Raw genomic sequence first — 14126 nt, 5'->3', positions numbered from 1 at the left:
GTAAGTGGAACAGAGTTGAGACCTAATTATTCCAAAAGGTTCCAAGTACCTCTGTGGCAGAAGGAACAAGGGTCAAACCTCTCTGTTCTCAGTCACAAGCCTCTTCCTGATCCACTTGCTCATCATGAAGAATCAAATCATATTTTTAGCAAGAACAGCAAGAGAGGGGTCAGGAAGACATAAAATATCTATACCAAGGTTATATAGGATATTTGTGACAGAGTCTCTGAGCCCAGATTTCCCAATTTCCAGCACACCACTTTAATCATTAACACACCTTTAAACAGCACTAACCATAAAGAGAATAAATCCAAAGAAAGCGTACTGCATTTCTAGACTTAGCCATGCATCTCAAAGCATCCTGTACTGCTTTAAAGGAACATTTCAACAGAGAATAGCAAACTCATTCTGCAAAAGCAGAACTATGCTGATGAGAAAGGGCTGCATGTCAGGCACTACCACTGCGCGCCTTAACTCACATTCCTCTGCTAACTAGAGAAGCTGTGCATCATCCTGAAGGAAGTATGAAGTTAAGATGGAGTGTCTCAGTTCACTAGATACTCTCTGATCAAAGAATTTAACATAATTTTAACTCTCCCTCCCAATCATTGCTTTTATTCTGCATTTTTAGAGCATTTCTCTCTTTCAGTATACATAACAAGTTCTATTAAACATTAATTCTGGGTATTTCCTATGTGACTTACATGGGAAGAGTTATTTTCATCGTGCTGTTTTCTTAAAACAGATCATAAATTTGCCTGCAACATTTGTATATGCAGTAAACTGCCAATAAAGTACAACATAATCCTTTATTTCCCTTAAGATTTCACAGAAATGAAAATGACCAATAAGTCTGAGGATCAAGACCTGAAAAAAATCTCAAGTCTTTGTCTTATGTCCTCTGCATAAGGACTTGGGTCCAGATCAAGATGCAAAACAAACAAAAACTTCTGGTACAGTACAGAATGCAGAGGACCCGAGGGATGCAAGGGGAGAAGAGAAAGGTCTTGGAATTTTGCTGTTGGGTTAGCCAAAGAACAACAAATAAAATGGCTGATCCACATTATAAAGTACATTGAGATTTACTCCAGGGTTGTAGTAAAGTGCTTCCTCTGGGTTCCCCTTTCAGAGATATATCACGTAATCAGATTTAACCTTAAAAATTCTGGAGTTTTGACAATATTTTAGACTGAATACCATTAAAAAGTCCTTCAGCTAACTTAAACCTTTAACTCTAGTTTTAAAATTTGGCATGAATTAGTTTTGGATTTTGAAATACAAGTATATGTATATACACTTTCGATGGAAAAGCTGGCTGATTAAATATTGTTTTAAAATTTAAGCAAATCTCTGTGAGATAAACCAAAGAACAGTTAGAAATGGAAGGCAACAAGCTGCAAAAGACTCATCGAGTGACTCTTAAAAGAATGAATTCTGAAATAAAATACCAGTGCCATCCATGCAACTAAGAAGAGCACGCAACATTCCACGCATGGACAAATTTTTTTCAGAACTGAAGATGAATATTGTCTTCTCCTCTTTACAGTCATCATCTTTTCTCTCTCACAGAAAAAGCTTCAAATGTTTTTTGAGCCTTATTTCTAACAAATGGTACTGACCTAAGCACGCCCACAAGTTTTGCCTGGTTCATTCTGTCTAGCTTACTCACTTGTGGTGCCCCCCACTTTCGTAAATTGTTACACTCTAAACACTGAAGCTATCCATCACCCAATGCAAGAGCCACCAAGCACCAGAAAATATACGACAAATACGGACTTACGCAGTTCTTCCCGGTGCCTCTCTGTCTGTGCAAAAAACTGTCGAAGTTCTTCTGTGATCTCCATGTTACTCAAGTCATATTCTATCTCCTCTTCGGACTCAGAGCCCTCCTCCATTTCCGAGTCCCTGTCAGCATCCTCCCTCCGCGGTTGGGCACTCCTGTACTGCTGAGCTCCACCATGGTATTTAGCTTTGCCACATGGGCTGTAGCTGGAAAAACAGTTGCGGGTATGTGGTATGTCATTTCCATCCCAATCTGAGTAACGGCTAGTTGGAGAGGCTGCAGAAGGATGCCACAGTAAGTCATAGAAGGACTCCATGGCTTTCCTGTAAGCTTTCTGGTGTTTGTGCATCCAGCACATGGCTAGATCATAATGCTTCCAGTATCTTGCATACACTTGCTGAAAATACCATGGCTCAGTGTCTTCCTGTGGCAATTTCTCCTGGGGAGCAGGGAGGGGAAAAAAAAAAGAAAGCAAACAGTAACTGAGAGGAGAAACACTGTAAAAACAAGCCCTAAGTTTGCCTTTAAATCATCAGTCATTCTTTTTCTAGGATAAACGATGTATATCTGAATGAGAATGTTAAGTATTAATACCATGCAAGGGCATTACATTTTATTACTCTTACAACAGACTTTTTTCCTCATCAACTACCAATAAAGAATTACCAATAAAGTAGTAGTATACAGAAGATATTTTCCCAAGTGCTCCTGCTACTATAGTGGAAGTGGATGTATTCTGCATTTCATTAACCGCTCACCATGAATTGCAAGAACTGGATCATTCCAAGGTGTATGCATGACAACCTACACCTGCTTTCCAAATCCACAGACAGAAAACACAAGAGTAAAATTCCTCCATATTAAACAAAGGCATTAATTTCATCCAGTAACACATTTCCTCCATCTGCCTGCCAAGATAAGTTTCACAGAAAAGGTCAAATGGCAATTTAGTCAGGTTCATATATCCATCATGGTTTCGATCAAAAACAAGACTGTATTTAGCCAAGTGCTGAGCTGCCAGTAAATCTCCCTCTTGTACTCAACAACCAACATATGAAAAGGAGCAGTAAAATCCCAATGATAAAGTACACGGAAAGATAGGTCTTCAGGGATAAAATGAAACACATCATCTCCTGTCCTCCAGCTAATCTTAGTTAACCTGAAACAGCACACTTTCACTCTGTTTGTATTTCACCAGCAACCAAAAATCACAGTCCTTCCAGCCTTAATCCCCCTTCCTACAGGCCATTTTGTCTCCCGCCTCATCCTATTCTCAAAAAGAAGGGACACTGAAGCTCTTGAAGAAAGCCATACGGTAAACTAGGGCCTAGAACACAGCCAAAACATACATGGCAAGTGAGGCTTTTTTCACATCTTAATTTCCAGAGAAAAAGCTTCTATCAGGGTGCAAATGGAATGCCTGTACTTTTAAATCAGAAAAATTTTAATTAAACCATGCTTTGGCATATACTCAAACTATGTGAAGATTAGCTGAGGCTTTCAGAGGTGAATGTGGCATTTATGGTCCTTTATTAGTTTTTTTAAAAAAGGAACATACCAGATAAAAAAAACTTCCTTGAAATGTGTTTTCCTGGTCTGAACTGGCACCACTCTGTAGCCTTAAAAGAATGATCTTGGAGGACGGGGTATTAAACAAACTTAAGATATACTTTCCCGTCAATGCTAGCAATACATGATGTTAATTTCACTTACTTACGTTTGTTTTCACTTCCTGGTTCTCAGACAAAAATGCAAATGTTGGAGCTTGCAATAATAGCTGTCCCTTCTTTCTGCAAAAATTGAGCCCATTACCTCAGAAGAGGTCTATAAATATTGTTTCCTTTCAAGGTTATTGCTAAGTGATTTTAGGTACAAAAGATCTCCAGCCAATATATTTCTTGGAGAAAAAACAATACAAAAATACATGGCTCAAGAAACTCTGATCAAAAATGGCATCCTATCTGTGAAAGGACTATGGGGTTCAGCCATGCAACTATAACACCCAAATTATCTTTCCTGAAAAGTAACAGTTCATGGAGGTGAGACTTTATTGGGCTGATTGTCCTCTTAGTCTAGCACTGCCCTGCTACAAGACCACTCATTTCAGATTTATTCCCAAGAAAATCACCTACCTTCCACATAGAATTTACCCATTCTTAATCATCCAACCCCTAAAAACTAGGATGTACAATGCTTTCCTTATTTATTGTTCTTGCTTTGCTTAAGAATGTCAGACTGACTCCTCACCCTTCAGCAGTCAGATGAGAAGGTCCTGTTGTCAAATCTGATAAATTCACGGGTTAGTTTTAGAACATTTTGCTTATTTTTTCTGCTACTTAAAAATCCAGTTTTAGAACATAATAGAGTAGTTCACGCAGCTTAACAAAAGATGACATCTCATACACTCTATATATTTCCAAAGAGGACAACACACTCTTCTAGAGCTCAAAAGTTACCTTCAGTTCCTTTTAAATGTTTCTAAAAAGGGCCTTGACAACATTACTGAAAGCTCTGGAATCCAGCTGGTTGATTTGCCTAGGTGACTAGCTCCAGTTGTTAATTTCAGGGAAAGGAAGACAACAAGCCAGTTCATGTAGGCAGAACTGTGATGCTGGTGCCTGTCCAAATACTTTTTGTGGCTTTTTTTTTGTTCAAAGTGACCCCTGAAAACCTCTTTTACATTTGAATTTTAAAAATCCATCTGTTCAAAAAGAAAAGTTACGGAAATGTTTTACACTGGGGTGGAGAAAGGAAAGGAATACCTTAAAGTCTAACTTAGTTCTATGTCTGTGCTTTTTCAGCTGTGAAATAAATGGAAATAAGAGATTTCCTCAAGTGAACAAAAGCTGTAAATCTAAGGCAAATGATCAACGTCCTCAGTTATTTTTCCTGTTATGTCTCTGGAGTCTTCCCAAGGGTAGACAAATCATATAGTGTTGTAATATGAATTCTATTTTGAATGCAGTTTAGTTCCTTTCATATATAATCTGTACATGTCTGTATTAACAGTTCAGTAAAAGTGTTTATATGCATTTCCCATAAATAGGACTAGTTTATCACACAGACACCCATAAAGACTGCTTACCATCTCTTGTGGAGTTTGTTCTGGTGATCAAGGTAAACTAGAAAAGAAAACAGTATTTTTTTAATTCATAAAAATATATATGAAGATGGCCACAAATAATGAATATATTTTAGTAATATATATTTAATAATAATATATACAAAAATAATAATGAATATAATTTAATAAACTTGAATACTATGGCCTATAGCTATTACATAGCCCTCCTCGTTATGGCTAGTTGAAGTCTCTTATTTATGGCTTTTGATTGGCTTCAGTAATAATCTCAGTCCTTAAAATTCCTCACTACAATATAAAGGTTAAAAAGGAGCCTTTTACCACAATGTATTCTAAAATGTTGAGACTGAAGAACACAATTTGTATCATTACCCTCATCTTTTCCAGTTTCTCCCACAACATACGCTTCTACAACCTTTATTTTCTAAATTAATGGCACAAAATCATAGACTCAAATGAAGCACACCATTTTCTCTTTGTAGCAGCATGTATATAGAGACATCCATAAAAGAAGCAATTTCAGCAAAACGCCTAAACCCATCTTGACAGCACACAAGTAGTAAGGTTTCTGATTAAACCTATGAAGCACTTCTGTTTGCATACAATTCCTCCTTTTGCTTTATTTCTCTTTTCTTCAGACATCTCATCCCAATCCTGCCACCAGTAAAGGAAACACAAACCAATTTGGATTGCAATCACATTCTCAGATGTGAGGAAAAAGGGAGAGGAAGAGGGGCAACTGGAAAACAAACACACAAAAAAACCCCAGAGAGTACAAGATACCTATAATCACCAGACAGGGCTTGCAATTAGCATCATTTTCAATGTGATTTACCAGCAGGAACAATTTAGAAACATTCCGAAAAACTCCCTCCCTACCTGACAATATTTTATTACATTAAGACCACATATTTCTCCTCATGTTGTCACTCACAACTGGAACTTGATGCTAAGTAAAGCCGGTGAAAGAAAACAGGAATTCAATGCACTAAACTACCCTAAACTACTAATGCACTAAACTACTACTAAGACATGGTCAAATGCTATTTCTGGCTTTACTGGAATACAGCCAACACAGCATTTTCTTTTTTAGAACTACTATGGACTTATACCAGCACAACATGAGAATTTTTTCCAGTGTGTACAAACACACAGTATACATCACAGTTGTGTTCTGTCTCATACATACTAATTAAATAGCAACTTTTTCCCTCTTAAGACGAGCAGCACTGAGTGAAAGGAGAATGGGAATGGGTAACATTCAAAGAAAATGCAAATCATGAAGCTACCACAAAGACAAACTATCACCCTTTGCATAGCACATACCAAGCTCAAATGCATAAACTCGTGGTCACAGCAACATGTCTACAAGAAGTCCTACATACATGAGCGGTCCTATTGCAATCAATGGAAACACTCATGCAAGTAAAGGCTTGCAGAATTGGGCATTAGGCAGCCAAAATGTGTGACTTCATTGTATTCTCTCCTGCCTGCCTAGAGGAGAAAGAATAAAACACAGAGCTAAGGTCACTCATAAAACACTACAGTGACTTGTAGCACTAGTAACCCATAGATATATTAAAGACTCTTGGGAAATAAGATGTCTGAAATGAATGAAAAGGAACACCTCATGCTACCTCTTCAGAACTTGTGTTTCCATTCTCATGACTTACATATGTACTTATTGTCTCTTCCAGTACTTATTGTCTCTTCCACATACCCATCTGGACAGTGTCAAGGTCACTGTAAGAGTCTTTTTCTCATACTTGAAAACCTAAGCTCATGGTAGCCGATTCTTTTATTTTCCACTTCAGAAAAATGATGTATATTAGAAGTTTACGATCACTCTATTTCTTACATGGCAGAAGCCTCTAAACTAGCTTCAGTACAAACAGAAATCAGGTTCAGAGCCTAATGTAAGCACACTGTTTTTACTGTTTTTAAAGCAGTAGATGGTGAAGTCTGATACTACATTAGTATACAGCATATACATATGCTCTTTGAAGGGGAAAGAGAGGAAAGAGAGAAAAAAATCCTGGCAAATCTATCCAATTATATTACTTTACCAAACATGAAAAACCTGCTTTGCCAAATAGAGTAACTCATTTTCATAAATTAAGTATCAAACATGACTAGAAATATAAGGCATAGCATAACAGATCTACAGGCTACACTAAATTAAAGAATGAGTTCATTTTTATTTTATGTTGAATTACTCTTCCAAAAGAAACTATGCAAAATAGGAAATACGATAAGAAGTACAAAACAAATGTGATAACACTGCTGCTGTAATTTATATTTTTAAAAAATAAATTATGAAAGCAACCGAACATATGAAATTAGCCAGAAAATCTAGAATTTTAAGTAAAAAGCTTGCTTGCCTATGCTCATCACTAATGATAAAAAAATTAAAAAGTTACTTTCAATAAATTTTATTACTTCCTTTTTTCAGTTTAAAATATTTTTCTATTGAGATTAAACATGGATGCACTGCCTTTCATCAAAATATGCCTGTCTCCCTACGAAGTAAGCATTTATGAAAATAAGTAGATCTAACCAAAGCAACATCAATTCCACTGGAGTCAAAAGAAATTGAGACAATGTCTGTCATATTGTGAAACATAGCCACGAAATACTGTTTTTTTTATAACTTGGTAATGTAATTCACACTACAGGAGCAAAATCCTCTAGTGGAGTCTTGCACACAGTGCTTCCAGCTGCAGTATTTGAGGTTACTGGTAGAGATCAAAAAGACCCACTGATGTGGTGACAAGGAGGCTCTGACCTTTTTCAGAATACTGAAGAGCACAGGATTAATTAACCTGTTGTAGAGTATTAAGATAAAAAGATAAGATGTAATTAAAAGAAGGTGAAATTACAAATTCAGCAGAGAAATTCATTAAATAATATATAAAGCTTTTCTGAAGAAGGAAACTATGTTTAAATCAGAACTGCCAAAAACACTAGCTGCCTAAGCTGACCACATCTTTTGTTTATTGCTGCTGCTTTTGTCTCTGTTCCTTTAGCTTGTGTGACCTGTATCCTTCTGTCAGACCAGAGATGTCCCTAACTCAGTACTCAGTTTCTGGAAATGGCCAGTAACAGATATTTACTAAAATACAACACTAGAGTAAACATACAGAAAATATTATTTCTGACATACTTCCTCTGATTCCTGCAAGTGGCCATTTAAATACTTTCTCACGTCCAAACTGGTTTTGGCATTTAAAAGGTAACATCTGACTTATCTTCCATAAATGTCACATTTCTCTGAATCCATGAATACTTGGGGCTTCCACAACCTCTCACGGCAACAGGTTTCACAATACGGTATGTTCAGCACCAGTTTTGCTGTGTTCTTCAAACTCACCCTCCTAACCAGTGGCAATATACCGAGTGGACTCTATACTTGCAAGATTTGTATCAACAGGGCAGATTTAGAACATGAACGTATCAGGAACTTCAAGCATATTTTAAGAAGTGACTTGTCATAGAATGGGAACAGAAAAATGTGCCCATGGTCATCAGGATTTCATAAGAAAGACAAACATATAACTAGTGTGCAAGCATGGAGGATAATAGTACATAAGGTATCAAGAGAAACAGAATACCTGTTTTAAATGAAAATCCTCCTACCCAAACCAGTACCTCTGGCAGAAGGACACTGGCGCAATACTTGAAAGTATTGACAGTATTTCTGTAGGATACTATTTTTTTATTCCACTCATTCAAATCAATGAGTGGAATTTCTGGCCAGCAGATCATTCAACACACAAAACTGGCTGAACCTTAGAAACAGATGCAGAAATTACAAGCATTCATATTAGAGCTCTTACAAAAATAAGATGACTATTTAATACAGAGATTAAATTAATCAGAAAGGAAAGCTTCCTCCCTTAGAACCTGTGAATAGAGAAATCATGTGTGTAACAAAATTCTCATTAAAAGCATCACATGTTAAGTAAAAAGGCTATCAGTATTGCTACTGATGACAGCAAGGTCGAAAAGGACACCCTCCACACTCTTCAACATTCTTGTTAACTCAGCACCTTTCTCCCAAGGGTTTGGTAGATTTGACTATACTACCTGACTAGTTCAAAAAAAATCCCATGCCTTTTGTTAGGCATCTCCAATTAACCAAGCTCCTCTAGCTGTGTCAAATACATAAAATACTGAAGCCCTATGACATGTTCTCAAAAATACGCTGAGTTCAGTAAGAAAAACATGCTACATAACAATATCAATAGTGGGCATCTTCCCACGAACACCTATTTCATTTTATATTTCTAATGCTTACTTTTAGTGCGGGATTACCACCAGGAGAGGGGAAAGTTTGAAGAGTATTTTGACACTCTACTTCAGATTAATACTGTGTACTGCTGGTGTATGACGTTAACTTTAATACCAAAGTGCCCCAGTTACAGTCATGCAGAAATTTAAGTCTGTGTGTGTCGAGGCAGTTGGCAGTACAAATATTTCCCTATTAAAAAAAAAAAGTAGAAATCTCCAGCACTACATACTGCATTCTTGTTTGTGCATGGCTGTAAACACAGGATCAGGCTGGCACTTAGGATTCAGTTATAGCTGGCTATCATCCAACTAGGAGAGTCAGTTGAGCTCTGAAAATCTACTGACCGCTATGATGTCTTCACATCAATGTCCTCACACCAGCATTGGTAATTCCTGCAAAAAGAAGGGGAACAAATTGCATATATGACAAAATTATGTTCATGGCACGGGCAGTTCTCTTAACTATTAAACCTGGAGGAAAAAAACAAAAACGAAAACAGGTAGATCAAGCTTTAGTATTTGTACTATGGCATACTTTTACCAAAGCAGAGCCTGAGGCAGTGTAATCCTACGGTGCTCCCAAGAAGAGGGTCTTCTCTGGGATCTAAGGAACGAATCCAAAAGCTATTTGGACAACAACCAGAGGTCAAAGGTGAAGTGCTAAAAACTGTACCATTATTAGTAGCCCCAGTTAGCTTTTGTTTCATGTGAGTTTGTCAGTTTAGTCATAAATAACAGCAACATGGATAGGAAGGGTAAGAAAATTCTAGGCTGTAGCTTTTTTTTAAGGCAAAGTTAACCTCCTAGTCCAAGCCGTGCAGTGCTCAAACCCCAATGAGAGTCCTCAAGCATCACTAGATCACACACAAAAAAGATAAACAGCTCTTCATCCTGCCAAGCACTGCAAACAGATCAAACTAAGAGCGGGCAGGAAAACAGGCCACTACGCAAAGGCTGACTCACTGCCCCCAACCTCCAGCACGCGCGGGACCTCTTGCTCTTAAAATTACGCACGAGCCCCCTCAGCCCGGAGGCCTACGTTTTCCAGAAGAAAGGCAAGGAAAAGCCCCGACACCATAAGCCGATTTGTGTGGAATAACCCCCTCCTCCCCCCACCCAGGCTCTAAAAGCAAAACTAATTCCCTCCCAAATTGTTTGCTTTCCCGCTAGGGCCGCCGCTTCCCCTCCCCCCCGCCGAGCAGCCCTGTCCCGGCAGCGGCGCGGCGGGGGGCGCCCCCACCCCAGCACCCACCCGGCGGCCCGGGGCTGCTGCGGGCGCGGGGAGCCGAGCGGGGCCGTCCCCGGTGCTTCCTCCTTCCCTTCCCTTCCTTTCCGGCGTGGCGCGGCGCACGGAGCTTCCCCCGCGCCTTCCGCCCGGCCCCTTCCCTCCCCTTCCCGGTGTCGCGGCGCCATCTTGTGGCGCCGCCAAGAAGCGCCGCTCCCCGTACCGGGCCCCGGCGGCTGAGGGCGGCCGTTGCCGCCCCTGCGGCCGCCTGTCGGGGTGAGCTGTGCAGCCAGCTGCCCTGCCTGAAGGAAGCGGTGCTCTCACCATCCTTCCGGCCCTGCTGCGTGTTTGTGAGGTGGAGGGACAGGCAGTGTTCAAAAGACTGAATTGTTGCTCAGAGTGTGGGTGTGCGGTGCTTAGTGACATGATGAAATTTTGTCATCTGTTTTTTTTTTCCCCCCTAATGAATTCCTAAAATTTCTGTTTGGTTTCTGGACTGTTGTTGAGCTGATACCTGCATAGGACTATGTGTGAGCAGGTGGTTCAGGGTCAGTTGCTACCAGTGTAGCTGTGGTTGCTTTTTCCCCTGTGCAGTACTTTACATCTGTGTACCTTAAGTTTTCCTTGCTATTTCATTACCTGTTGTTATAATGTTGTTCCGTAGTTCTTCATGGTCAATGAAACCCTTATCTTTATCACAACTAGATAACAGAGTACCATCACCAAACTTTCACCATCTCATCTGTGCCGTTCTCCAGATCATTTATGGGTATGTTGAACGGAGCAGGCACAGATTCTGGCAGGATTTCCCCTGGTCTTCTTTTTCTACTGTGACTGTTAACATTTATTTCTCTTCTCTAATTTTCCTGTTTTTAATCAATGTTTCCATACAAGAGCCTCCCATTTCATTCACATTTTCCAGCTCTTTTCAGCGTTGCCATATCTGCCTGCCTGCTGAAGATCCAAGCAGAGTACATCAACAGAATTTCCCATGTTCATCTGCTCCATTTAAAAAACTCTAATGTGAGGCATGATTTCACTTTTCAAAGAACTGTAGAAGCTCTACTTCAGTATATCAAGTCTCTACATATGTCTCCCATATACCTACCAAAATTGTTCTTTGAAATAATTTCCACTAATTTGCCTGGTATTGGAATCAGATTTAATAGTTTATAAGATCCCCAGATGTTTTTAGGAAGCCATGTTATAAGTGGCATCAATTCAGCTAGCTTGTATTTTTGTACTGAAAAAGTTTTAAGTGATGCAACTTGTTGATACTTGAGTTCAAGGAATCATTCAGGATTAACTGAATTTTGAATTCCTTTCAGAACAGTTAGGTAAATACTCTCTGGCCCTGCAGATCAGTCACTGCTCGCTCAGCTTCTACTTTTAGAGGCTAGTTTTTTGTCACCGGCACTCAGATATGTCAGCTGAGAAAGATGTACCTCTCAAGATGCTAGCATAGGAGCCTTTCAAAGTTCCTCTATGATGAATACAGATCTAAAAAAACCCAAACTAAACCAAAACCCAACCCCTCCCCCCTAAAAAACCCCCCCAAACACATGACTTACTGGCCAAATCTTTTAAGTGTTTAAATCGGAACAGGCAGCAATAGAGCATGATAGTCAAAATGTGAAACAGTCCGTTTTTATTGCTCTTGCATATTCTTTCTTACCAAGAGCATTTTGATTCTGCTGTTGGGTGCTGCAACAGCAGCAGTGGAGCACTTCACATGACTGTCACTTTGAATTGTCTAATCTGTGATACGTACAGTTTATCGACCTAAAATAACTCACGCATGTATTTCATTTGATTCATCTCCCCACTGAGCTGCATGGTACTGCAGTTGCTGATCATGACATTGGGGTGTATATATTTTTCATCAACAGCATTTTGATAATGTCATTATATCCAGTCTCTTCAAACGTTTAAACAAAACTGAACTTTGCTTTATGTGCTATCATCAGTATGAAATCTCAAATTCAAAGAAGTATGTACATAAGTGGTTTTAATACAGGAATGTGCACACATAAAGCATGTGTCTGAATGCTTCAGAGTCTAAGAACGTTAGTAGACATCCTTCAGTGAATCTAGCTAAATTAATGTAGGAAGATAATGCCCCTTTGCTGCCTATTTTACTCTTCTCATAGAAGTTTCCACTCTGTGGGCAGTTGGCCAACTGAATCAGTGGAGTACACATCAGGCACTACAGTCTGAGATTAAAGTGCTGAGTGAGGAAGACCCTCACATTTCATTCTGCTTACTCTGTGGTAGGGCGATAGCAGCAAAACAGCCAGCAACTGTAATATCTTAAGGTGCTGAAGGTGATGGAACATGTGACTTCAGCCTTACTGACCATTTTAACCCTTAGATGCTAAAGGTAGGGCTGCTATCATGAAGAACACTCTTTTTTTTGCAAGGAAATTGCATCTGCGTATTTCAACCTCATGTACTTCAACGTTAGCATAGGATTTCTGGGTGTCCTGCAGCCTGCTTAGAGTAGTGGAAGTATTTCTGTTCAAGTTGCATGGCATCCTTGAATTCCAGGTATGTTCACTAAGTACATAGAGACTATTCACTGGGCATATCTTTGGTGCACAGGTACAAAGTGTCTAGATTACCTTGGATTATATTGGAGCAATGGTCCACTGCATAGACTATAGAGGTCGTACACACTGTGAGTGTGTTGCACATGGTTTGCCAGTATTATCTCTTTGGACAATAGACCTAACATGCTCAGGACACACTGGACTCAGTGCCTGTGGGTTTAGGCTGTCATCCCAGTGCCTCTGGTAAATGCATACCTCACAGAAGGTTGAAGTGTATGGTATGTGATAACTTGAGTATGCTAAAATGTTCATTTGGAGATCTCTGTCTATAGTTTTCTGTTTTGAATTTCTAGTTTTGTAACTATAATACACTGACACTGAATATGTTTTCCCTACTTTAATACCACACTTAAAATAACATAAATATTACCTACGTAGCATAATGCAGGGATCGTTGCAGAAGGTTTTATTTTATCACCACTTTGCTGCGTTAGCACAAATATGAGAAGAGTGCTAGAGGATAGTCTGGCAAAAGTGGCCCCATAGTAAAACTGGCAAGAGATTATTTATAAGAAATAAACATATTAAACATTCTGAGCATGTTAAGAGCAATAAAACCCCCTTTCACTATCAGTTTCTGTAATATCTAAATATACCTTTCCTCCTGCTAATCTTTCACTTTATGATTTCCCACAGGAGGCAGACATCTGTGTAGAGCTGAGGGTTCAGTCCCTGTATCACAAGCATTTTGTGCTTTACTCCCCTGTGGCTAAGAAATTCGTAGACACACAGCCTCTCTGTCCTGAGTGCTTTGGACAGAATATAATATGCAGTTGCCAGATAGCTTTTTCTCATGAGCAGACAACACACTTAGAGACTCTTCCAGCTTTTCCTGCCCCTTCTGGTCTGTGTATTCCCACAGATAGATCTGACTTCCCTTCTCTACCTCACACATTGGTGCTTGCTTTTATGCATGGCAAACTGATGGCTGAAAGTTGCAGGCAGCAGAACATCTAGTTTAACCCAGAAAGTCACTGGGTTAAAAAAAGGTATTATGCAAATTCATACAAGGAACAACTATCTGGAGCTATTAGTCATAAAGATATAGTTCTGCCTTAGGAAGTCCCTGAGCAAATTAGCCCATGCTCAGAGCGTATGCTAAGAAAGAATCACTGTATGCTTGCCCTGTTCATTTCC

The 14126-nt window shown here is 39.3% G+C and overlaps 1 protein-coding gene across 5 annotated transcripts in view; it reads right to left on the bottom strand.

Annotated features, from left to right (window-relative positions):
• GEMIN8 (gem nuclear organelle associated protein 8) overlaps positions 1 to 10531 on the bottom strand; it is a 29059-nt gene extending 18528 nt beyond the window's left edge. The window contains exons 1-4 of one of the 5 annotated variants that reach the window (XM_026110166.2): positions 10408 to 10531; positions 9386 to 9548; positions 4869 to 4905; positions 1781 to 2222 (exon numbers count right to left, since the gene is read on the bottom strand). In XM_026110166.2, the coding sequence (XP_025965951.1) occupies positions 1781 to 2222; positions 4869 to 4871 (445 nt within the window). In that variant the 5' untranslated portion in view covers positions 4872 to 4905; positions 9386 to 9548; positions 10408 to 10531. The other 4 variants (XM_026110165.2, XM_064500003.1, XR_010385585.1 and 1 more) reach the window with 4 other exon arrangements.
• Between the last annotated feature and the right edge of the window lie 3595 nt (positions 10532 to 14126).

The sequence above is a fragment of the Dromaius novaehollandiae genome, chromosome 1 (assembly GCF_036370855.1).
Source record: "Dromaius novaehollandiae isolate bDroNov1 chromosome 1, bDroNov1.hap1, whole genome shotgun sequence".
Taxonomy (NCBI): domain Eukaryota; kingdom Metazoa; phylum Chordata; class Aves; order Casuariiformes; family Dromaiidae; genus Dromaius; species Dromaius novaehollandiae.
This window is presented reverse-complemented; position numbering and strand designations above follow the sequence as displayed.